Source organism: Carya illinoinensis, chromosome 14 (genome assembly GCF_018687715.1).
Source record: "Carya illinoinensis cultivar Pawnee chromosome 14, C.illinoinensisPawnee_v1, whole genome shotgun sequence".
NCBI classification, from domain to species: Eukaryota; Viridiplantae; Streptophyta; class Magnoliopsida; order Fagales; family Juglandaceae; genus Carya; species Carya illinoinensis.
The window spans coordinates 28,747,754-28,774,710 of record NC_056765.1 but is presented as its reverse complement, the minus strand read 5'-3'; the positions used below and the strand labels follow the sequence as shown (position 1 = coordinate 28,774,710).

Below are 26,957 nucleotides of genomic sequence, written 5' to 3'. Positions count from 1 at the left end.
TATTTTATACAGGCAAAGTCACGTATTAATCTGCGTACTAATACTGATCTTTTTATATTTAAAATTTAAATTAGCATTGTTTTCAATTAAATTTACTTTTTGACCAATCACATTAGATTGGTACACATATTAGTACACAATTATACTTGCACAACTAAATTTTTCCCTCTAAATAGGAGTTATCTATTCGCCATACTATCGCTTATCCACCAACGAGAAGAATATAAAGTCCTCATGGGCCTTTAGCCTGTGACTTGGGCCATGTTCACTATTATCACTCATGTTTTGGGATGAGCCAATATTAGACCCTCCAATGAGCATGTACATTTAAAAATAAAAAATATAAAAATAAAAAATTTATATGAAAATCTTAATTTTTTAATAGTGAATCAAAATGAGTATTCAATATTCACAGACGAGTAATGCTATACACTATATCAATATCTCAATTTTATTTTATTATATAAGATGTGACATATTAATCACTATTAAATAATAAATAATTATCTAATAAATAATCATTTAATGATGATAAATATGACATATCATGTATAATAGGATAAAAGTGAAACGGTGGTAAGGTGTATAGAATTTTCATTTACATAATCCATTATTGTATCATTACTCATTAAAAATTTTGAGATGATTAATGAATAGTAAAATATATTTTTACATTTTTTTAAAAAACAACAAGTGGTTATAGGCTATTGATTGCCTATTGGTAGGGCTATACAAAAACTAACCCAACCGGCTGCCGCCGCATAGAACCGGTTGGCTAGTAGTACAATTTCTTCAAAACCGATGTCATTCGGTTTGGCTGCAGTTCAAACCTATGCTAAACCACTAAAACACTCCATGTCAATTGTACATATTATATATATATATATACCTATCTAAAAAAAGGTTGAAACGGCGTCGTTTAAGGTATGTAGTTTTTTTTATTTATTATTATTAAAAGGTCGTTTCATCATAGGTTTTAAACACCCATGTGCACTACATCCCTCTTATTCTTCTCAACTTTACTTCACAACCTCCACCTCCACCTCCATTGTTCCATTGTGAGTCTGTGACCTCCACCCTCCACATCTTTGTCTATAGCAAACATGGATCTATCCATCCGAAAACAAACTCTCTCTGATTTGCACCTTTTCATCCATTTGCATCATTGAAAGCTTCATTTCCAATTCGTTTAAGGTACTGATTAATTTTCACGTTTGTTATTATGGCTTAATTTTGGGATAATGTGATATTTGTCAATTTTGTTGTGAATATCTTATGTGAGAGTTGAAAACCGAAATTGTGTCAATGAACCGATGTGAACCGATGAACCAATGGTAATCGGTTTTATCTCCCTTCATCAACGGTTTTAGTCGGCATCTCTTATTGAAAACACGTCAGTTTCGATTTCGGTTTTGTCCAAAAACTACATTGAAGGGGTTGGTTTCCAACCCTACATATTCAGATTTATTACTCAGTTCAAGATTTTACATGGGGTAGTACTCAATCCTTTATTTTTCTCAAAATCTTCATTTAAATTTTTATAAGATTTAGAGGAATAAATGAAAATATAATAAATATAAATATTTTTTAATAAAAATCCCTACAATATCACATAACTTTATTAAAAAAAATTATTTTCTTTTTATTGCAAACGCAACATAGCTCATTCTTTGTTATATTATTTTCTATTCAAACCTTTCTATTTCCATATCATCGGGATCATGGTTTTTAATTTTGTTTCATTCCAACTATTCAGTTAGAATTTTCTGTATTGGTATAGTATTTGATACACTATATCTCTTCATTCTGGCTCGTCCTAAATTCTAGCCTATTCTATCAAATTTAGACCATTCTGGTCAAAATTAGCATTCTGTGTCCTATTCTGTTTGAGATTATTTTAATGGCAATTTTATAATTTTTTTGAGTTTGAATGACATTTTTGTAAATTTTAAAGTTAGATGATATTTAATTAATCCTAAAATCTAAAAAGTATTTATATAATTTAATTTTTTAATTTTAAATATGTCATCTCATTCTTTTTTTTTTAAATATAAAAAATATATATATTTATTTATTTTTTGTCTCAACTCAAGTTTGTGATCTTTTTAATATTATCTTTTGACACTAATATCCCTATTTTTTTTCTAAGTTTCTCAAAGTATATTCATTTTATATATAGTCAATTCTTTTATATATAAACACACATACATGATGCACACTTACATATATATGTATTTTTTATTTGCTGATACATTTTGGGAGGAGTGTTTTGAACTCCAGATCTCCATTTTGGAGGCTGGGGATAGGGGTATAACCGGTCCGATTTTAGATAAAATTTAGGACCAAATTGGTATGTACCGGTTTTGTAATTTTCAAAACCGATTAGCCTTCTAAACCGGTACTCTAGTTTTACTGGTTTTCGCTTCGATTCGGTTCGATTTTTCAATTTAATGTAGTATATTATATATTATATAATATATTATAATATATAATATATTGATGTATTATAGTATATTATAATATATAGCGATATAGTATTAGTATAACTATTAATACAATAAACAAAATGATATAAGATTTTAAAATTTAATATTATATTAATTAGTAATTTATCATATAATACAAAACTACTTTATATATAATTCTATATTATATATAAAAATTATATACAATAGAAAAAATTAAAATATATATACATGAACCGGTCCGGTTCGGTCTGGTCCGGTTTTAAAAAAAGAAAAATAAAAACCAAACCGATATTGACCGGTTTTAAGAAAAATAAAGTTGGTACCGGACGGAACCAAACTTAGGACCTGATCGATCCCACATGTTTGATCTGGTTCGGTCTGGTTTACTGGTTTATTTTTATACCCCTAGTTGGGAGTTATGCCAATCAAACTACAGACCTTTGGCATTACATGTACATGTATTTATTTGATTAGTTATCAGTTTATATATACATATAGAAATATAAATATATATAATTAATTTTGAAACGGTACACCAGAATTTATATCAAAATATTCTATTCTAATACTTAAATTGAAATTATAACTTTAACGAAATTTAAAACATTGATAAAAACTCTCCCATCACTCTATTTAAATGTGGATTAATAGGACTTATTGAATTCAGAAATTATCTCAACTCATTTCATTCAATTTCATCTAATTATTATAGCCTTTTTAAATTCATAAACAAAATATAATAAATAATTCAACTTATTTAAATATTAAAACAAAAATAATATTAAAAAATAATATTTTAATAATAATTTATTCAACTTTTAACTTTCGTCTCATCTATTCTCGATTCACTATCCAAACTCACTTAAATCCAAACCTCTCCTAAATGAAGTTGTTTTGATTTAATTTGTGGATTTTAATACGTCCCATCAATTTTGTTTGTTCTATTTTCTTTTTTTCTTTTTTTTTTGAAAATGTAAGGGAGGAGAGCTTTCTGATATACTATATAATTTAAGGAATATTTGAAAATTATTTTCATCTAATTCATAAACATAATTAAATATAAATACTTTTAAATTAATTATTACAGCTTTTTTAAACTTTTAAACAACAAACATTTCAACTTTTCAAATCTTAAAATAAATATAATATTAAAAATTTAGATTTTAATAATATTTTAATTTATAATATTTTTTATTCAATTTTTTCTATTTTTTTTTTAAATCTTAAAAATACTTAACTCAAAATATCTCATTGTTATTCAGAAACCATCTTGCTACTTTTAATAAAATTCTTATCCGATCTCATTTCCTATACATCTCCTTATTTTTTAATTCACCATTTTACTTAGAAAATTAATAGAGCTATTGAGAGTTAGGTCTGGACATGGTTTTTTTTACTTACTGATTAATAATATAACTTTTAATAATGTTATGATAGAGTAGTACACCTAAACACTATTCTTTTAAGTGTGATTTGGATAATGAATTAAAATGATACGAGTTGATATGAAAGTTAAATAAAATATTATTAAAATATTATTTTTAAATATTATTATTATTTTAAAAATTAAAAAAATTAAATTATCTATTATATTTTATATAAAAAATTTTTAAAAATAATAATGAAATAAAATAATTCGAAAGGCATGCTCTTTGTATGGTTTCTTTCTCTTTGTTTGGTCCGATGTTTTCTGATTCTGTTGGATTTTATTATTTGAAAACGTGGCTAATTTCTGATTGGTCAGATCAGTTTTTTTTTTTTTACCGTTAGCAGTAGTTGAAGTTTAATTTAACTGAAGACGTAGCAACTCCGCAGATTGCCAATCTGGGCACTAGGGTAGCTAGTAAGCTACTAGCTAAAGCTTGATTGACGCGCGGGTTGGCCTACTTCTTGCTACCCTACCTACCTACTTCACCACTCATGGTGTAATTAATTACGAATTGACCGTTAACGATTCTTTTAAATATTAAAAATTATATTTTATTTTTGTATTTCTTTAATTTGATTTTAAAAAATTAAATCCAACGGGTTTAATTTTAGGAATTTGTTGTGTTTTTATTTATTTATTAATGTTATAGGATAAAGAATCTAAAGTGTTGTTTTTTCTTTAATTAACTCATACTCCATAAGGTGTTATAACCTAGTAATTTGTGTTGCCATATTGGATTTAAGTTATATATAAATCAATCCTTATTCCATTTATTTCATTAAATAGGTTAATTATCTCAACTATTAATTAAGTTGGTGTTGGGTTTGCCAGTTATGATCATAATGATTAACTATTAATGTCTAGTATTTAGTTGGAATTGGATCATATTTGAGTCAACAAAAAAAAATAAAAATAAAAATACTACTCTCATCGAGAGTTGGATCTCAATTGAAACTTAACAATTTTTTATTTAATAATTAATAAAATATTTTTAATAATATTATGATTTTAAAAAAAATATTTAAGGGTATAAAAAATGAATGAAAAAGTAAAAATAAAAAATAAATTTTTTTTACTCTTATCAGGACTCATCTTATGCTAGCACTGCTCTTGAATCAATTGCAATTCAATCCACTTAATTAAAGGGCAGAGTGGGTCCCAACATTATCCACGGATAATGTCCTTTCTCTTATTTTTTTCATGTATTTTTTAATCTCTTTAAATATTAAAAAAATACAATATTATTTAAAAATACTTACTTAATCACTAAGTACAAATTAAAAAAAAATCAATAAACTCCATGGAATAATCTATCAGTAACTTTAGCATTATTCTTAATTAAAAGAGTTAGACCTTCAACTTTTCGTAAATTTCTCTCGAGTTCTTGAATGGTAAAAGGAAATTACTACTCCTACCTAATACTTTTCTTCCATCTTCTTTACTCGTTGGAATTTAATTACTTTTTTAATCTTATTTAGTACTTCTAATTTTTGAGCTCATAAAATAATAATGTACACATTGGAAGAAAAATATTTAAGCATATGCCTCAAGCTTAGTCTCAGCCGTTGTTCTAGGAGTGTAACTAGTTTTTCAAGTCTCATTCTACTCGGGTTTGTCCTAGACTTTTTCTTTTTACTGGGTGATTGAGTATACCACAAAGCTAAAATTAGAGCAACAATCAAACATTTCATAACCTAATTACTTCAAAAAGAGGACCAATGAGAGAAAGTGTGTGTGTGTGTTTCAATACTTTTGGTGCATTTCTTATATCAAACTGACTGAGAGATTTTCTCCATTATGTTACTAAGCTTGGCCTTAAAGGCTAGCATTTTAAGTTTCAGAAATTGTCCTAAACCTCCATTCAATCTCAAAGAGTAACGCATGCCTTTATAGCTAGGCGTTACAACCTTTTGTAATTGGTTGAAGAGAGGATTGCTTATACGGGTGCGCTCCTTTAGATTACATTTTAAACATGGTCATATTTGCTTTTTATTTCTAGAGCACTACTCGAAAATTCCAAAACCTAGTTACTTTTCACAAAGAGGATCAATTTGGGAGAGAGAAAGTGCGAGTTTCAATGCTTTTGGCGTGTTTTTTATATCAAACTGATTGTGAGAATCTTGCTAGTCCGTTACTCGAGTTGGCTCTAAAGGCTAGCCTTTAAGTCTCATAACGTAGCTTAAAGTGTCACTTCAATCTCGAGATACAACCCAGACGTTACAATCTTTTGTAAGTGGTTGAAGAAGATGAGATAACCTACATCGGCACCCCTAGTTACATTTTAAACATATGCTATATTTGCTTTCTATAGTATTTATATTTCTTCAAAACTTGTATTGTATTTTTTCTAATGTGTGCATTTTCCTTAGATTTTAGACTATCATTATTAAATATGACATGAATCTTTCGTACCTATTAAGTTTTGGAAAAACGTCTAAATTCTTGAAAAGAACTAGAGCACATTTATAGCAAACCTAACCTCTAGTCCTCTACACTAATCTCTCTTCAAAAAGCTTATCTAGTATTTTAATGAGCAATACCTTACATAATTTAATTTAATTTCAAGAAACTAATCAATTAAAAACCCACTTATTATCCTAAATTTAAGTACGAAAATAATTTATAAAAAATAAAAAAAATTAAGATTGAACTAAAAAAAATCAATTAAAAAGAGTGATGCAATCCATTGATGTGATTAGTTAAAATAATTATTTTATATTAAAAAATAATATAATTAATCATATTAATAAAATATATAAAAGAATATATAAAATAATTTCACACAAATTTTTTTTCTGAGAAAAAGAAAGAAAGAAACGAAGACAAGCAACAGAACCAGGTTTGTGGGTTGAGAAAATCAGAATCTCACAGTAATTAATTGATTAGAAGAATAATAAATAACAAAGGGAGACGAATCCAGCGTATCTCAACAAATCTTATCATCAATTAACAATGCATGATTTTAGACGCGCAATCTTCGCAATCGGCCGCGTGTGCACTTTCTTGAAACTATGTGACCGAACACACAGAGAGAGACGGACACAGACAGAGAGAGCGCGCGCGCGCGCGCGAGAGGAGAGAGGGGGGAGAGAGAGAGAGCGAGTACTCGGTGCACGAGCCTAGAGTTTTGCCACTGCCTTGGGCTCTACTCTTCCCTTAATAAATGCATTATAAATATTAATATGCCTTCCCCTGAATTCGGTCTCTTCTCATGAAAACTATCTCACAACTGTTTCTTTCGCCGAATCTCTCTCTCCTTCTCCTTCTTCTTCTCTGCATGTAAGCAACAACACAAGCACACAGGCACACACAAAACTTTATAAAACGCCCTTTCCCTTTCATTGTGGGTTTGCTTCTTTCTTTGTTTCCCTTGTTTACGCCTCTGATGGGTTGGTTAAATTTAGGTGGAAAGTTTTGGGGGTGGGATCTGATTTTCCTGACTATTGTTAACGCTACATGATCCCGATGGCCCTTGAACACAAAGGTATGTTCTTGTTCAGTAATTTTTGTTCTTATTTCTTCTTCCTTCTCTCTCTCTCTCTCTCTCTCTCCCTTCTTCGTCTCTGTCTCTCTCCGGGGGGCATACTCTGGTGCATTGTTATTTGAATCTAAAAGTTGCGAATTTCATACTATTTTGGCTATTTAGATTTTGTGGTGGGGTATGGAAAGTGGGTTTTTTGTCACAATGTTCTTCTTTTTCTCAATCTTTTTCTTAAATTCTCAGTACTTTCGGATCGGGCATTGTGGACCCAAGTGGAGTTTTTTCGTGTTTGTGCAGTTTAAACATTTGTGGTTGTATTAATTTTATGTTACGACGCTGAAAAGATTAAAACGTGGAGCTTTCGAGAAGAAATTTTGAAGAATTTGATTTCGAAGATGATATGTGATGATCTAGCACCACATAAACGGAAAGCCCAGCGATCGAAAGAAGCTGAAGTTTGTCGTGGTAATGAAGTTAGTTATCCTGTTTCTTTTCGTGTTTCAGGAGATGTTTGGGAGGTTGACAGAAATTTAGTCGAGTCCCCTTTATTGGTTTGGGGGAACTGAAGCTAAGTGTAAAATGGAAATATTAGCGTTTGGAGTCATGATTTATGCGAGGAAAGGCGTATGCTCTGATTACAAGGGATTTAAGGTTCAATTGTATTTGATATTAATTAATTGGCATCAACCTTAAACAAGAACTTTTCTGATTAGGGGCATGCCACTACCATATATTTCTCTCGTTCACATACCAATGCTTGACGTTTTATAAATCTCCCTTTCACACCATTTATTGTTTTACAATATTCTTCATTACTCACGTTGAAGTATATCAGACTTGGAGTTTTGGTTATGAACAATTCATGGATTGTCTTAATATGGAAATTCTTGACACTCTTATTTCAGTTATACTCTGTCTCATTGATGTCTTTTTTGATTTGTTGTAACTTCTATGGCAGAAACAACGCAAAATTTCTCTGGGGCACACATGGGATGCCACAAGAGGAAGGAGTTACCTTACAATCAACAAAATCCGCGGAATCTCTCTGGAGGGTTCTTTGATTCTAAAGATGAAAAAAGTAACCGCTCGGGAGCTGGTTTCATTAAACCTGACAGCTCACTCAATAGCCCATGTTTTGCGCCTGTTCATGAAGGTCATTTTAGACCAATGCTTCAACAAGACTTCCATGTTTGGTCTGCTTTTCATCCCAATGTCCAGAAGGCACGACAGAACCAGTTTTATGCATTCGAAAGCTGTTTTTATCCTATGTCATCACAATGTTACCTACCGGATTTTCGGCTCCAAGAATTCCAATATTTCGTTGTCATAGACTTTGAGGCAACATGCGACAAGGAGAAGAAGCCTTTCCCTCAAGAGATTATTGAATTCCCATCTGTATTAGTAAACAGTATGACTGGCCAACTAGAAGATTGTTTTCAAATTTATGTGAGGCCTACATACAATCAACATCTAAGTGACTTCTGCAAGGAGCTTACTGGCATCCAGCAAACCCAGGCATGCTTATATTTGAGTGCATGAGCTTGCTTGCAATTCTTTTTTTCTTTCATCTCAGTCAAAGGATAGTGCACTATAGATCTAACCATTGGCAATTGTCACTCTGAACTGGCTGCAGGTGGACAAAGGTGTTGTTCTGAGTGAAGCTCTGCTTATGCATGATAAATGGCTTGAAGAGAAAGGGATTAAACATACCAACTTTGCTGTGGTGACATGGACAAATTGGGATTGTCGAGTAATGTTGGAATCTGAATGCCAATTTAAAAAGATCAGGAAACCACCGTACTTTAACAGGTAGCAAGTTTTAAAAGTTTTGTAAGATTAAATTTTTGAAACTGAATAAAATTCACATCCTTTTTTCATTGGTTCGTTTAGTTTTCTCATGAGAATTACTCGTTCTGCATGTGTATAGTGCATTATTTAAAAAAATTGGTGCCAAGACAGAATCTCTAATCCTAACTTAGTGGTATAAATGGTTTCATTTTTGATATATTGAGTCTTTCTTAAACATTACAGAAAATACATCTGATTCGAATATTTTTAGAATCCCATTGACTCGTTTCTTTTTGGGAAATAAAATTTTCTGAAATTCACAAAATTATGACATTCTGCAATGAGTTCTTAGGTATAGTAGCATTCCACCTTGATAGCTGATGAATTAATATTTCCTTGTTTGAATTTTGGTAGATGGATCAACCTGAAGGTCCCATTTCATGAGATGTTTGGTGCAGCCAGATGCAACCTAAAAGAAGCTGTCCAGCGGGCTGGCCTGGCTTGGGAAGGTCGTGCTCACTGTGGCCTAGACGATGCTAAGAACACTGCCCGTCTGCTTGCCCAGATAATGCACCGTGGATTTAGGTTCACTATTACTGACTCACTGATGTGGCAGTCCGCAGATTGCACCTTGGCAACACAGCAGTTCCTGGATCCCCAGCATTCCGTCAGGATTAAGCACCCATCACTGCCTTTTATCTGCTTCCGCCCTGTCCAGGTTGATCCCAGTAAAGAATCTAAAGATCAAGGAATGTTCTGCTTTTGTGGGGTGAAAAGTAGCAAACAAGTGGCTCAGAAACCCGGACCAAAGCATGGGAGCTTCTTCTTTGGGTGCGGTAATTGGACTGCTGCTAGAGGTGCCCGATGTTCATATTTCAAATGGGCCACCTCTTGACAGAAGGAAAGACAGAGAACTGAAGAAGGTCGCCGGGAAAAATGAAAACAAAAAGAAACAGAAAGAAGAGAAGAGTCAATCTACCTTGACTTGTAAAGTTGATTAAGCCTTAGGAAGCCTCATGTGGAAAGACAGCTCTTAACTTCTATAGTTGATTTAAAAGAAAAAAAAAAGCATAGAAATGCAGTTGTACGAGAATGACTATGAGAATATGCTTTAACCATGCTGGGACATGGGGTTTAATCATCTAAAATAATTCCTGAATATATGTTCTTGAATAGGAAATTGGAATGACAAAAATCAGTGATCAGAGTGTTTTCCTTTGTAGCTTATGTTCTCCTGTGTTCATCATTGTGCTCTTTCCTATTCCAGTATTACTTATTTACTAGACCTGTCTGTATTCTTCAATCTTCATGACTTGTTTAGTCAGCATTCAAACCTTTTTTGTAACTTCCAAAAACAATCTCCAAATCCAATCCATTTTAAGGATAGTATCCACCTAATATAAAAAGAAATGAGGTATTTTTATTAACTTATTAAGTGAAATGATGGAAAAATTCTATATTTTAATTTAAGATGAATTTTTATAATATTTATTAATACTTGATATTATTTAAGAAACTCATAAGGACAACAATAAATATTTTAAAATTAATAAATACTTTATATTATTTAAGAAGCTCATAAGGCAAATAATAAATATTTTAAAATTACTTCATTTATTTATTTATTTTCACCTTAAATTTTTAAATTAAAATCGTAATTTGTTTTAGAATAGTCTTTAATTAATTCAAAATGCCTTTGCTTTGTTTAAAAATTTTAACATTCATCTCACTAATTTAAAATTATTTACATTATTACAGTTTAATAAAACTAGAATGATTATTTAATTTAGTCATGTAAAAAATATCAATTAAACGAAATCAACAAGATGCATAAATAAAAAAGATAAAAAGATTCTGATTTCTAAAGCAAAGAAAGGGAAGATTTTTGAAAAGAAATGATTTTTATAGTTTTAGAGATGATAAATCTCATGCACTATATTTAAAAAAGAGTAATACTACTCATCATCCTCTCATTATCTTATGATATGGCATTGAATGATTGGTTTACGAGTAAAATATCTCGTGATATGACATTAGATGATTGTAGACTATTTATTATATTTTACTCGTGAACTAATGATCTAATATTACATCATGAGATGGTGAGAAAATGAATGATGAATAAAATTTTTCTTTTAAGAAAATAAATTTAAAAATTATTATTTAATTATGAATTTTTTTAATAAAAATATATGCTTAGCATTACTCAATTTTCGAATTTATTTGGCTCATTGAAAAAGAAAAGAAAAAAAAAAAAAAATCCCCGCCCCAAGAGAAATACAAAACCCTCGTTGTTAATTTAAAACGGAGTAGGATTACGAATAAGGAGTAGGGATTAGGAATTAGGACTAGGGTTTTTACTCTTTCGGCACAAGAAAGTTTCAATGGAGTCGCGGTTAAAGGAAGAAAAAGAAGGTGAAGAAGAGGAACTTAGGGATAATGTGCAGCAGCTGGAGAGATCATTATTATCGCACAGTCGTAAATTGGTGCCCTGGTTGAACTGGGATGAGTGGCTCTTCGTCGAGCACTCTCTGTTCTCAGACTGCCCAGACACCGTAGCTTTGGCTCTTAGAAGGGTAAACGTCACTCTGAACCTCCAATACTCTGTTTTCTCATTTCTGCTTGTTTCCACGGAAAACCTTTTTCCAGATAATTATCGATTTCCAGCGATACATGTGGAAAAATACGCTGAGGATAACGCGCTTGGCAGGATAAGAATGAGGGGATACTCAAGATTTAATTTATTTGACAGTGTCGGTTGAAATTAGCTATCACAGGACATTTTTTTTTTACCTTTCCTGGACATAAAAGAAAAAACTCCCGATAAAATAATAGAATTTGAGGAAGAACTGTAGGGGGGAATTAGTAGCGGTTAATTAGAAAGAGGAGTTGAATCCCATGCGTGTGTTGCTGTTGCTTGTGAACAACGGCTAATGTATTTTTAATCAATTCAAGTGGTATAATCACTTTTTTTTTAATTAAAAATAAAATTTTTTCACAGAAACCAAACAGAGGCTCGATATTTCAAGGTTTTGAATTCTCTTTTGGGGTTTCAGATTTTGGCATGGCAAAGTAGAGGATGTCTGCCTGTGGCCATCGAGGTAACAGCTTCGATTATTGAAATTCAGCAAAAAGATCCTCATTTTAGGTAACTTCTATGCATAGTTTCACAAATTGAGCTCTGCTTGAGTTCATTTCATATTTCTTGTTCTTCAATTTGTAAGTACGTGCATTTTTATTGGTCAAGGAAAACTGAAATGCCAGAAATTGCAGTTACTGCATGTTTGCAAAAGTTATGGATGAAGAAATGAAGTTACTATGGAATTAAAATGTATATTCGGTTTTATCGAACTCTAGGATTTTGCTTTTTTTTTTTTTTTTTTTCTTCTTTCTGAAGTCTTCACCTGCAAGTTGTATGGTGTAAGCTATGTTTTTCATATATGCAATATGCTATGAATTAACTAATTGTCTAACCATTTTCTTGTGCTTTTTTGGTTGATCGTAGAAAGGACCAATCACATGGTGCTACATTTGATTACAGAGAGGACCAAACCAACAATGGTTCACTTTCTGAGGAAATTTTGGCAATGTTGTACTGCATGGCAATTATTAGGTGAGGTTCCTTTATTTACTTCATCTTTTTATTTTTATTTTATTTATTTATCATTTATTCATTCTTTTCTCGAAAGGAGGATTAGAAGCGTGTGATTTGTGCAGTGAATTTCATTGACAATAAAATGAATCCTCTTCCTTTTTCTCTGGTTGAGATGACTATGACATAAGAAAACTTGTGATGGCTAGAATGACAGAAGATAGTGTTGCTACATATTTGACAGAACCAAAAAAACAATAATAATGAATTTTTAGTCATGTTCTAAAGCTCTAAGTGAGCGATCTAAATATAGTGGTGGATTGGCATGAACAACAGTACTAGTTGAACCTGTGGAGTGGAAAATTTATAGTCGCTTTGATTATATTAGAGGATCAAGAATCTTTTTGATAGGTAATCAAGAAATTTTATTCATAGAACTAGGCAGAGCCCAAGTACACGGAGTAATGATTATACATGAGAATAACCTAGTTAGAGTTTACAATCGAAAGTAGAAGATCATGAACATATTTAGCCCATTACAAACAATAGCCCTCGCCCATAGGAACAAAGTTTTGAAAAAGAAAACTTTAAGCTCATCCATTGTTCTCTCACGGGACATTGGACTTTTAAATAGGACTAGCAGACGAAACGGGACTAGCAGGACTAGCGGAACTAGGAGCAGGACTATAAGCATTAGCAGCATTGGTGTGTGTGAGAGCAAGGGCGGTAGGTGAGCACTGAAGCTTCTAGTCAAATTCAAATAAAGGACAGGTTTTTCGATTAGCTGGCTGTTTTCAGCATGAGTGTGTGGGTGTGGTTGGTGCAGCAGAGCTTCTATCATTTCTCTCCCGCCAAATGCACCAATACATACATATAGGAACCATTCTCTAGATCGCTGCCAATTAGAGGATCAAGAATCTTATTGGGTTACTCAATTACATCTAGCTAGCTTTTTTTCTCTAGGATCCAGAGACACAAATTAGCACTACTGTGTGGTTGTTGCAATAATAAATTTTAACTTTCTGTTTACCACGAAAGGTTCTGTTGCTGATTTAGCTCAAGGATAATTTTTTCCCCAATCAGCCTTATTGAAGACTGAAGCACACTCTCACTGTAGATCATCTCATGACATTTTACCATAACATGCCATGGAAAGAACATAAAATAGTCAAATAGGGTCCTTTTCAATAAGTGGTAGAGATTATTTAGACTGTACGCCGGTCACCTGATTTACCATAAAGCAGATGATGTTGTGTATTGATCTTTATTTAGTATGTATCAAACTATTCAAAAAATGATTGAATCTATATTTTCCTATCAGCTTAAGATATAGGGATTGTTGATTTTATCGAGTATTAGAGTAGAGGTCTTTAGTTCAAACAGATCATTACCTCCCAATTAAAAAGTCCATAGATGAGGTCCATGTGTTGTCTGGTCCTGCACCAGACTGTGTTAGAATATTCATCAAATGATTAAATCTACGATTTCCTACCAGCTCATGCTTCTGGGCCATTGATGATTTAGCAGTATGGTTTTGACACTACCATATGTATATAAAAGGAGGACTACCTTCTCATGAACTGTTTCTGGTAGGGCTGCTCGATGAAAAATGATTCCTGACCTGATGTGTGTATTTTTTCCCTGAGATGAATCCACCCTCCACAGGTTGGAAGTTCATTTTGGTTCAACTAGAGGAATGCTTTTAATTCTTTTGACCAATATCCCTTTTGATTTAACCTGAGATATATATTGATATTTAATGTATGAATATATAAACTTACTGGTGCTGCACCCTGACAAGTTTCCCATTCAAAGTCATTGCCATTATTCTTAGTGCATGTGAAGAAAATCACGCCACTCATTGGCTGTGAACCATCTGAATGAAAAGTGCATTAAATATTCTCAAGTCAAAGCCTTTAATGTGTATATGTGCAATCTGTCAACCATTTATTTAGAGAGAGAATTTTTCAAACACCCCTTTTTTGTTTTGCCTTTTGTTTTTTGTACAATCAAATATATTGCCAACAACTTGAATGAAAATTGTTGACCATGCGTATTCAATTCCAAAGCACATTGCTTTGCTTGTGCTAGCTGTGCTATGCCTTGAACTCTCTCTTTTCTAAGCTGTTGCCAAGAATGGAGAATCTTTTGTGCCATTGCAGGGCCACAAATTAGCCCTAAGAGTGGTTTGAAGGCATTGCTTCCTGTAATGATAGTCCACCCAAAACAAATTCCCTTTTTAGCTCCTATGATTCTGTGTCTTTTGTGCATGCAGTGGAAGAGAGGGGTCTTTGGCTAAATGTTGGGAGAGAAGACTGGAGATGGGTAGAGACTGTTAGCTTGTTTGGTGGATGGGGTGAGGTTCTGTCAAAACTCGCAAGATCTTGGCTGTCAATGGATCTGAGCTCTGTACGGGGATGTTGGCAGTGAAGTGGGAGTTAAATCTTTGAGAAATGCTAGTTGGCATACCAATTGTCAATTGAGAACCCATTTTCACTGAATCCCTAATTTTAAATAATTTTTTTTGATCCATTAAAAATGGGTTGTCAATTGGTATGCTGTTTAGAATGATCCTAGATCTTTTGTTTACTTATAAAAAAAAAAAAAGAAATGCGGGTTAGATCTTCTGACTTTTGAGCTGAAAACCAAATTCGACTTGGCTATGTCATCTCGTTTGGAAGCATTTTCTTTCTACAGCCTTCCTTTGGGTTGGAAGTCGGAGGGGTGTGTTTCAAACCGATCAGTCAGAATTACACCCCTAATTGCTGGATTTCAATGGTTGAAAATCACAACTTTGTAGACCCAATGATATGAAGCATATTATAATCCAAGTTTGAAAGGGATACAATGTTTTTTTACGGACTTTACATGGCCTCCACTTTGCACACTCACAGGTATAAACACATCTATTTATTGAACAGGTTTAGAACCATGTCACTGAGCTATTCTGGGATGAAAGAAAACTTAATGAAGCTCACTCCAATTACCAGCAATCCTGCAAAGAAAGCGGAGATTTAACTGCTAACTATTACCAACTTTTATTCACATTGTGCAGCACGCTAATCCCACATTGGGAATATGAAATAACTCTCATGTAGTGAGTAGGTTATAAAAGTAGTCATGATGTTAAGTTCTGCATCGGCTACTTATGACTAGCTTTATGACCTACCCATTCTATCTAGATTATACATATTCCCAATGCGGATTGGGATTTGACATGTTGGCCACCCAAACTTGCATGGCAGTCATACTTATTCTTAGAGTTGATCAAGTTGCCTGTTGGTGTGCATGCATGTTATGGAAACTATGTTCACATATGAAACTTATTTTTGAAGGCTTGTGAATGGTGTTATCGAGAAGGCACGTAAGAAAACAGAGGTTTCAATTGCAGTGGCGGCTGATGCAATTGGTATTCCACGAATGCTGATTGATATTCGTCATGGTAAGCAACTTCAACTATTTAATTATAACGTGGAAATACTTTATAATTTTTTTTTTTTTTTAACTTGGAGATATTATTACATGTGTACCAATTTTATTTTTCATTTTTGGTTATGATTAATCTTTTAGTATGGTTCCTGGTCTTTGCACCCACCCATCCCCCACTAATATAGGAGTGAGTTTAATTATTTTAAGCACCCCATCTAATGTGATGCTGCTTGACTGTGAAGCCTATGGTGCTTCTCATTATTTTCAAATCCAATTTTGTTCTTGATATGTCCTGGATTGAGTCAAATAGAGAAGTAATTTTGTTTCTTGCACTTTTAATTGCTATGATTCTAGAGGGATCTCACCGTGAACTTCCTGCACTTAAGATGGTTCGTAGTGCCTCAGTGAAGGTATGTTTCATTCTCGCTATGAAAAATATAATGTTTCATTCTTGCTATTCTAATCTTTAGTTTGGACAATTTCTGATTCTTCCTTCTCATTCTGCAAGATACAATTGTGATTAGCATTTGTAGGTGTCTAGAATTACTGTCTCAATTAGGGTAGGTTTGGAAAGTGAGATGATAATTTTTGGTTTTAGATGTAAGTTTAAAATATTATTATTGTTTTGGGAGTTGAAAAAGTTGAATTGTTTATTATATTTTGTGTGGGAATTTGAAAAAGTTGTAATGATGAGATGAGATGAGAATTTTGTGTCTCATCCCACTTGCCAAACCTGCCCTTAGACATTATTACCATGGTATTAGATGACTGGACCAAAATTATTTCCCAAGGCTTCGTTCGGTTTTTGAGAAGACTAAGGACTTAACGTTAGGGGGAAAAATAATTGTGGCAAATGTGGCTCAATAATATTTGCAATTTAGTGACAATAGGATTGAGGTAGAGCGTAATCCAATTTATTTTCTGCAAATTTCTCTAACATATTAGTTCTAACAATATTAATTTTTTCACATGTATACTTCATGTGTACTTGGGCTATGCATATTTCTATATCAATAAAATATCTTCTTATAAAAAATACAATATTAATTTTATGAAATACTACGTCATTAAAATTAATGCATTTTCTCCTTTGTTATTCATAAAAAACAATATATATTTTCTCCTTTGTTACCCAATAAAACAACTGTTGGGGAAACATGAGTAGTTAGTTCTTATACTTAAAAAGAAAAAAAGAAAAAAAAGAAAAGAGTAGGTAGTTCTTCATGTTTACAATTTTGGAGGACATTTTTAAGTTCTGATTAGGTGTTCATTTGCTTTTGTGCCAAGTTTGGTCTGATCTGGGCCACTGGTTAGACCATAAATCACATCTTATTAATTGCTTTTAAGTGGATGAAGTTTCATGTTCCGAGAATAAAATTTGAAGTGTGAAATTTTCCCAATTTCCATTGAAAAGTTCTGCAAAGATATTTAGGAGCCGTTTGGATTGAGAAACCATCTCATCTAATTTCATCATTACAACTTTTCCAAATTCCTATAAAATATAATAAACAATTCAACTTTTTCAAATCCTCATTCAATTTTTTCAAATCTTAAAACAATAATAATATTAAAAAATAATATTCTAATAATATTTTATTCAACTTTCATATAAAACCATCTCATCTCATCTCATTATTCAAACAGCCCCTTAATGTAGCCACAGAGGCTTGCATGACCAAACAAGTAATTAGTTCAACTATACCAAAGCCTTACATAATTGAAGGTGTTATTAAAAAACGCAAAAAGCCATAGCCTAGATACACTTGAGTGTATAAGAGAAACACCAAATTAAGAATAGGAAATGAAACAAGAGAATCATGGAAGCTCAGCTTTTTAAAACCTATAGAAGCTACCTAAAGGAATAAAGTTATGGAAGAAGGATCGAGAGCAGAAAATGGATAACTCACATTCCTTTTGATAGAATATTATTTTTATGGGTTTGATCTGACATTTGGTAAGGTGAAAAAATAAGCTTTTAGAACTTGAATTTCAAAAGGCAAGATAGTAATGCATCGTTGAGTTGGCTTGATGTTTAGTCTTCGAGTCAAGCTCTCATGGTTTGTAATGCCTCAATGGAAGACCCAAACCACATGACTTATACTCTAAAAGGACTAGTCAATGATATAATTGGAGCCCCATTGGAACATTATAAAGAATAAGAACTTCTCATTCTCAAGCAATGTGGGATCCCATACACTACCTACCATTATTCTTATCATAGGGGGTATCACAATCTACTCTCCTTAAATTCCCGACGTCCTTGTCGGGCTTATCTGTTGTCGGTGGCACGGTTCAAGTCCCACATTTCTAGTTGGGATAGGCTCTGCTGCCATTTGTAACATCCCAATGGAAGGCCCAAATCACGTGGTATAGATTCTGTAAGGACTAGTCAATGATACAATTGGAGCCCCATTTGAATATTATAAAGAGTAAGAACTTCTTCTTCCCAAGCAATGTGGGATCCCATACACCACCAACCATTAGTCTTATCATATGGGGTATCACATGGTTTGCTTCAGTCGCCACATATTTGAGACTGTTTTCTTTAGGGCAAATTTTTTTGTGTTGGATTATGGGTTGTTATGCAATTCACAGAACTATTTGTTTTGTGTAGTAATAACTTTAATTTAACTATATGATTAAGTTGATTTTGGAGTTATCTACTTTCTTAAATACTCTCACTTATATAGAAAAAAGAAATTAGTCTAATACTGGTATCAAATCTAATATTCTTAATTTCATTTTATTGTTTTAAATATGTAATTTGGCTCAAGATCCGTTGGGCTCTGGTCAATGGCAATCTCAAATAAGTAAAGTCACATTAGGATGATTATTTGGGCCGCCTTGTTATTGATTTTCATTGAGGGAGATAATTTTTGCTTTTTGGATCCCAAGGCAAAAGAATTTTCCCCCAGTGCGAAACAATATTAATTCCGTGTCTTAAAAATTCATGGAAAAGTTAAAAAGGGGGAAAGAATAATAGAAGGGTCCACACTGTAATGTTCTGGAAGACATACCTGTCTAGTTTGGATATTTTTTACCCTAGAATCTGAGCTCATGCGTCCATTCTGTTGCAATTACTCATTCTAAAGCTTGGGACATTTGAAAATATCATGTTTGTTTGATGAAGCAGGCACTTGATTGGTTGAAATCATATTATTGGGAGCCTCAAAAGAAGGCAATTCCATATCAAGGTGCTGGAACCACGAGCATCAGAGAAGAAATTAAATTTAAACTCAGTGAATTGGCTCTCTCTCTGAAATTCAAGCAGAGTCCTTCGTATGCTTCTTCACCAAAGGGAAAACGTACGTACGAAACTTTCTTTTCTTCTTTTCTATTAGTGTTTTTGACAAGTGATGCTGTGATAATAATACACATCGCTAAGTTTTTAATATATGTGGTAAATGGGTTGATGCTATTGAAAAGGATTCTGCATTGAGCATTGTGTGATATCTATCTAATAAACATGAGCTTTGCATTCACGTGCAATCAATATTCATAGGAATTTATCTTTTTTGTCTGTCCTGTGAACGATACGTGGGCTGGATAGGTATTTCCCCCCCCCCCCCCTCCCCGCCCAGGGGGTCTGCCCACCAAAAAAAAAAAAAGAAGAAGAAAGAAAAGAAAAAGGAGAAGAAATAAAAACAATTTTCCCACCAACCATTGCTTGTTCTTTATTTTCGGGAGATCTTCACCTAATCTTGATTTATATATCATATTATAGGGTTCTTATCTTTGTTCTTGGGTTCTAATTCAAGCTGAGATTCCTCTTTCAAAAGCTGTACTCCCTTATTTTAAACTTTCCCCCCTAGTGATACCCCATATGATAAGGATAAGGGCGGGTGGTGATCCCACATTTCTTGGGAATGAGAAGTTTTTGCTCTTTATAAGGTTCCAATGTGGCTCCAATTGTATCATTAACTAGTCCTTTTGGAGTGTAGAACATGTGGCTTGGGCATTCTATTGGGGCGTTATAAATGGTATTAGAGTCTATCCCAACTACAACAGACAGTCCCGACGAGGAGTTGGGAATTTAAAGGAGGGGGGAGATTGTGAATTTGTGATACTCCATAGGGTCGACAGAATAGGGGAAGTCAGAGGGGGTTGGTAGTTTGATGTTGTTTGATCCGTGCGAAAGCTCAACAGAGGGGCATTTCGTATGGTCCCTCCTAGTGTATCCTTTGATTGGCTACCGAAAAAGGTTGAGGAACTTCAGAGTTGTATGGGGATTTCGTGTGTGGTTTATGCAGTTAAGGCATTGATTATAGCTATAGAGGCAGGACAACATGGTGTATGGTTTAAAAGAGAAATGGAGCTGAAGAGATTGAAATGGTCCATTAACTATGAAGGAAAGGAGGGGAGTGCAAGTCGTGGAAGAATAAGGGGAGGGCTGGAAAAGTTGATAAATGAGGCCCAAAATCCTAAGTTGGAATGTTAGGGGGCTAAACGAGATTAATAAACTCCTCCGAGTAAGAGCTTTATTAAGGCAATAGAAGGTGGACATCATTTTTTTGCAGGAAACAAAGTTGAAGCAGATTGATAGAAGAATTATTCGGAGTATATGGAGTTGTCTATATGTAGGATGGACCTACTTAACTTCGAAAGCGGATTTGGGTGGAATTTTGGTTATGTGGGATAAGAGAGTGGTGGAGAACATAGATGAGTTTGTGGGGGAATACTCAGTGGGGTGTCTCTTTAAAAATTCAGATGACGGTTTCCTTTTGGCCTTTGCGGGGGTATATGGTCCTAATTTGGATAGTGAGAGGCGGTTGCTTTGGGAGGAGCTACCCGGTCTATGTTTCTGGTGGGAGGCTCCATGGTGCATTGGAGGGGACTTTAATGTGACAAGATTTCCCATTAAAAGATCTGCTCGCCCGTGGGCCCCCTTGGGGCCGGCCCCCCGGGGGGGGGGGGGGGGGGGCGACAAAATCAAGCCATGGTGGAATTCTCAGATTTCATATTCGAGATGCGTCTTATGGACATATTGTTAATGGGAGGGGAGTTTACTTGGTCCAATAATCATGTGTGGTCAAGATTGGATAGATTTCTCATTTCTCCCTCGTGGGAGCTACAATGCCCAGACTTAAGCTAGAAAAGACACTCGAGGTTATGTTTGGATCACTTTCCTATAATGTTAGATGGTGGTGGCATTCAAGAGGGTAGAACGCCGTTCAAGTTTGAGAATATGTGGTTAAAAATGGAGGGGTTTGTGGACTTGATTAGGCAATGGTGGAATTCATACTCTTTTGAGGGCAACCCGAGCATGGAAAGCTGAAAGTTTTGAAGAAGGATTTGAAGATATGGAATGAACAAGTATTTGGTGGTGTAATCTTACAGAAAAAGAGCTTGTTTCAAGATTTACAAAGTTTGGAGGGTGGAGGGGAGGAGAACAATCATAAAGATCAAGTAGTTTCTGAATTAGAAAGATTGACTTTAATGGATGAGATATCGTGGAGGCAAAAGTCAAGGGCTTTGTGGCTTCGGGAGGGGGATAAGTGTACACAGTTTTAGCCTTACCAGGGATGCACATGATTGGAAAATTCTCGGTATGCTCTTTTTATGAAGTTATTACCATGCAACAAAGGCTTGATTTTCCGTGGAAGAACAATTGGAGAAGTAAAGCACCCACCAAGGCCGCATTCTTTGCATGGACAGTAGCACTAGAGAAGATTCTGACCATTGATAATCTTAGAAGACGTGGCCTCATAATTATGATTTTCTTTCATTGGGGCGTTACACCCCTCCCCAACACTGACCTGCCCAATAGTCATTTTATTTCATATATGTTTGTCGGTTATGGGACTGGAAAGTTAAATGTGGGTGCAGGTGCTGATTCATGTGGTTGTGGAGCATTTAGCTTGATCTTTTTTTCCTTTTAGAATGATTTTTTCTGCATATAAATGGTTACAGTAGGATTGTGTTGGATATCGGGAAAAAATAAGGTATTTGGCTGTTACACAAGTTGAAAGTTTAGAATTGTCAATCTTTGCTTGTTCAGAAAGATTGAAACATAAGACATGATTGAAAGTTTAGTGAAACTAGTGAGTAATATATATGGGTAGGCGAGTCTTTCAAAACTGCATGGGAAATTGCAGAAAGCAAGGACAATTAAGTGCTTTTCACTTTTACTAAAGTTCCACTTGTGTGCTGCTAAGCTATTGGTTATTTACCATTCTTCATGCATACATTTTGCATTTGATATCATATGCTTGTTATTGATTGATAACATTTTTGTTATGTACATACGATACTTACTAGTTCTCTAGGATATCATAATTCTATTGATTTTTTTTCACTTTCATAGGTAGCAGACATTGCGAATTACTTTGGGGGCGTAATAAATTTTTCTCGCTTGTAGGTCGCAAACATCAATTATCAAAATCTGGGGGTAAGATCATTGTACTGGTGATTGTTTTGACCTGGTAGATTATGAATGTGCATCTGTAAATGTACCATACTGCCTTGCCTCAAGTATAGTAAGAGGGTTGTATTGTTGTCTATATCAGAGAAGTAAAAGATGTTTGATATTAAAGAAGATTTTTGTTAAAACATGAAAGTCAAAGGAAATTTAGTAGGAAAAACAATTAGGCATTTACTTCATCAAACACAATCAAACTTAGACACCAAGTGATACAAGAGTGTAGATTAAATGATTTCTTTTTAATAAGTGAGTGTAGATTAAATGATAGCAACGAGGAAGCTATTTTAAATTGTTAAAGTGCATTGTGTTTATATATATGTAGAGGTACAGTTGTTGATACGTGCAAAAGATGAAAGTATACGGCTATCAAAATTTGCAGATATGAATCATTTTCTTTTTTAATAATTTATAAAAACTTCATTAAAAAGCATAATATCCAACTTAAAACTATAGATTGAAGCTTTTATTTTTATTCTAAATATTAAATCTTTTTTTATTTGTAATTGAAAATAAAGTTTTACTTAATTTCTTCTTACAGAATGTGCGAGCGCGCCTGTTTTCATATATATGTTGGCTGATGGATATTTTCTTTTTTCAGTTTCTAAGAAACAGATTACCAAGAACTTGAAAATTCTTGTTCAGTTATATTCATCTTTCCCATCAGAAGTTGTTTCTATATTGCTGGATTTCTTGTCGAAAGCCATAAATTCCTCAGATTTGGTTGAGCTTCCAGAAGATTTCCAAGTTGGTTCAATTACGTGTACTTCCTTGGATAATTGGAAACTTGTTATAACAAAACTCTCAAATAAGAAGCCAGAGTTACTGCTGACCCTTCTTAAAGCAGTTCTTGATATGATTGAAACTCAGGAAGCCATGAAATATGAGACAGGTAATACCAACTTAACCTTTGTGTGACATCCTTTTATATATTCTTTTGGGCCTTGTTCAGATTCTCACTTTTATGTTACTTGAAATTGCTACTTGTAAATGCTTCCAATCAGGAGGTTTTATATTGGATTCAAGTCACACTAATTAGAGTGCAATCATGATCACAATGGACCAAGCAAGTTTGTAATAAATTATTTGACTGCTGTGATTTTTTTTCCTGTTGTTGACACTGGGAATTATATTTTCTACCACCCATGCATATCTAGGAGAGCAGGAATAAAGAAATTTGTTGGCTTGTAGGTAAGCTGAGCTTCTTCCTAGCATTTTCCTTTGGCCACAGGAAGCCTGTGCATAAGCTTACAAATGAGGTCAACATGAATTCAAAAGTTGGTTCTTTCCAACATTCTTATGGCTTATTATGATTTGGTATAGGGAGTTGATATATTGCACCTTCACTGACTCTTTTTTCTCCCTTGTTTATATGTTCTTTCCAATGGAAGTCACTGTTTGATTGTTTAACTGACAATCTTCGCATGGGGAGATAGATGATGTAGCTATAGAAGAAAAATGGAGTAGTTCTAGTGAAGGGCGTTAGCACTATGTGATTGCATGATATCTATCAAGTTGAAGGGAAGATTCTGATTAGACTGCATTAAGTCCCTTCATGTTCTATGATATGGCAATTTTAGATTGTCAAAGAAGAAATTTGTTGATAAAATGAGTCTAAATGAATGAAATTGTGAAGATGTAACTGTAGGAATACTCAAAAGATAAGATAAGGATTTTAGTCATTCATTTAAAGGTAAGGAGCCTTTCCTTTCGAGGAAAAGATGAGTCACTTGACATTATCTGATAATATGGAAACTGATTAATGCATTGTGGAGAGAGACTTTTTTTTTTTTTTTATTTGATAAGTTGTTGAGAAATGATGAGAATGTTATAGATCTGTTTCTTTTTTAGTTTTCCTGTTTTCTTGTTGTCTTGAGTGTAGTAGGTATTTCCTTTGTGTACCTCCTGTGTACTTGGGCTATGCCTATTTGTGATAATAAAATTCTTATTACTTATAAAAAAAGAAAGAAATAGTTTGAGGAAGGCCTCTAAAAGCATGGTTAGTTTCGGTGAAAAAGGATACGCTAAATAGGGATACCCGTATGATTTTGGATGGAATAGACTTGTGGAAAAGGAAACATGTGGCCAGCACTGGTGAATCGACTAGGATTTATAGAACTGATTCCAATTTGATTGGGATGAAGCTTAGATGAGTTGAGTTATCCAAAATTATACTTCCGTGAGCTACTTAAGACTTTGGATTCATATCATATGTACTTGGTCAACTGAGATATATTTTTATTTCCTTTTGAAACGTGTTAGACATATCCATGCTTTGATACACAATTGACATTTTAATTCTTCATTCAAGTCTCTATCTCAAGGACATGTTCAATCATTAACTATACGTAAAGTTTTCCATGAAAAGTCATAAGAGCTGGCTTGAGAAATGGTTAAGCTGCACATAGCATGTCTTCTAGCTTTGCATGTTATGATTTGATCACATCTTCTGCAAAGGTTCGATAAATATTAATCAGATCACTTTCATGATTTGATCTGTGTAAATCTGTGCAGGAAGACAACATCAGACATGGTCAGACTATATGCAGGATATCTCCCAAATTGAGCACCTTTCTTATATGTTTGCATGGCTTGTTGAGAGTCTCAAGGGACTAAAGCCTCCTTGCCAAAAGTTTTCAGCAGCCGAAATTGAAGCTTATCCAACAGAAACAAATGTGTCAAAAACCGTTCTTTTAGAGCTTCTGCATAAATGTCTTCTGGCAGCAGCTTCAGGCAACAAGCAGCTTATGGATTCAGCCCTCCATCTTGCCCAGCTGATGGGACAAAGCTTTCTGATCGAGAAACTCAAAAAACTTCCCCCTTTAGGTTCATCAAATCTATATGTTACTGAAGAAGAAATCCCTTCTATGACGAACCTACTCACCCAGCAAGAGGAATCCATCAGTCAAGCAGCTAAGAAGCTGGAGTTGGTCAAACTTAACCGGATGAAGAGCAAAGTTGCTGAGACAAAATCCGGCGATGTGGAAAATATGAACAAATGGGTTGTGTCAAGGTCATGGAACCCCTGTCCAATTGGTATGTTGCCACATACCCTTGGTTCCTCCGGCTGTCTTCCTGTTCTTGAGCATTGTGATGTCCATGGTAAGGTTCCAGAGTCATCAGAAAGGAAAGGGAAGCGGGACTTGAACCGTTGCAGTGGCAAGAGAGAAGCCAGTTGTGACATTCAGCAAATAGACAAGTCAAGCATTAAGAAGAGGAAGGAGACAATGGAGGCATGCGTGTCGGATGCAATTCCATCAATGGAAGGTGTGAAAGGCCATCTGATGATGGGTGGAATTTGGATTCCCGTTGGGGAAGATGAGCTACTTGTCATGGAGTCTGATGTAAGAATTTTGGTTTAAATCACATTTGAATTTATATGAGCAGTCATTTATGGACACAAAAGTATTGAGCTTTAGTAGTAATACATTTGCCTAAAAGCAATTATATTTTTGAAAGAAAATTATATTTGCAGACTTTTTTTTATTGACATATCAAACACACCATTGACAGCATGCTGCATCAACACATATAAAAGAGTGTTTTGAATATTTTATCTCCCATAGTGAAGGGTATATTTGGTAATATAACTCTTTTTTTAAAATGAACAAAAATGAACAAATTAATTAACATGGATGTCTTTTTAGTACCTTGCTGACCTTCACCTTACTATTAAGCTATGATCACTTGCTGTGGCAGCATGTCGATCAGACAACCGATCTAGAAGGTGGAGGAAGGTCCTGCAGGGGCGACCTGAGAACATATTTTAACAAACATGAGAATACCCAATTGTGATCTCAGGTCGTCTCTGTTGGACGAGTCCACCTTTGTAGGGATGTCTTGCCCTTGTTTCCAAACAATTTGGTGATGCCATGGAGATATTCCATGTTACAAACTTACATAGAGTAGTCCAGAGAACACTTGAATTCCAGTACTTTTGCCCCTAAAATGTACTACACCTCAAGTAATTGCAAGAGGCATGCAATACTTGTTTTAAGTTCGTACAGCTTTGTACTCCATACATGCATGCAATCTCTACTGTGCCGTTTGAGACTTTGCCAAGAAAAAAAGAATTGAAATATCAGTACTATTTTTGTGTACTACAATTGCATTAGGAACTTCCAATATCTAAATTTGTTGCGGACTATGCGTCCAGATAGCCGAAAATTATGACCAAAAGTTAGCAGTACGTTTGTTTTGAGGGCTTGTAGTTTGGTAAAGAAGGGAAAAAATGAGGGAGGCGAGGTGAAAGTGAAACCCCTTCGACCCATTAACGGGATATACTTCCCAATATTTATAAATAAATTGAGATGCCCAATTTTTTTTATATACCAATTTAAGACCAATTACAA

The 26,957-nt window shown here is 33.9% G+C and overlaps 2 protein-coding genes across 10 annotated transcripts; both read left to right on the top strand.

The window, feature by feature from the left end:
• Window positions 1-6,947: 6,947 nt before the first annotated feature.
• On the top strand, window positions 6,948-10,393 carry LOC122293192 (3'-5' exoribonuclease 1-like). 4 transcript variants are annotated; one of them, XM_043101688.1, is made up of 6 exons: window positions 6,948-7,176; window positions 7,302-7,381; window positions 7,723-7,843; window positions 8,337-8,893; window positions 9,012-9,187; window positions 9,581-10,393. In XM_043101688.1, exons 3-6 carry the CDS (start codon window positions 7,774-7,776, stop codon window positions 10,059-10,061), a joined length of 1,284 nt encoding a protein of 427 aa, XP_042957622.1. In that variant the 5' UTR covers window positions 6,948-7,176; window positions 7,302-7,381; window positions 7,723-7,773; the 3' UTR covers window positions 10,062-10,393. The 4 variants fall into 4 exon arrangements, with proteins under 4 accessions (XP_042957622.1, XP_042957620.1, XP_042957621.1 ...); XM_043101686.1 differs by having other exon boundaries at window positions 7,676-7,843; XM_043101687.1 differs by having other exon boundaries at window positions 6,948-7,381.
• Window positions 10,394-11,468: 1,075 nt separating this feature from the next.
• On the top strand, window positions 11,469-26,091 carry LOC122294235 (pre-rRNA-processing protein las1). Of its 6 annotated transcripts, none has more exons than XM_043102817.1 (9): window positions 11,469-11,742; window positions 12,223-12,314; window positions 12,672-12,779; window positions 16,094-16,200; window positions 16,542-16,597; window positions 19,321-19,492; window positions 22,546-22,575; window positions 23,207-23,497; window positions 25,120-26,091. In XM_043102817.1, the coding sequence occupies exons 1-9, from the start codon at window positions 11,551-11,553 to the stop codon at window positions 25,965-25,967; spliced, it is 1,896 nt and encodes a 631-aa protein (XP_042958751.1). In that variant the 5' UTR covers window positions 11,469-11,550; the 3' UTR covers window positions 25,968-26,091. The 6 variants fall into 6 exon arrangements, with proteins under 6 accessions (XP_042958751.1, XP_042958750.1, XP_042958752.1 ...); XM_043102816.1 differs by having other exon boundaries at window positions 22,492-22,575; XM_043102821.1 differs by having other exon boundaries at window positions 11,604-11,742; window positions 12,168-12,267; window positions 22,492-22,575.
• The last annotated feature ends 866 nt before the right edge of the window (window positions 26,092-26,957 follow it).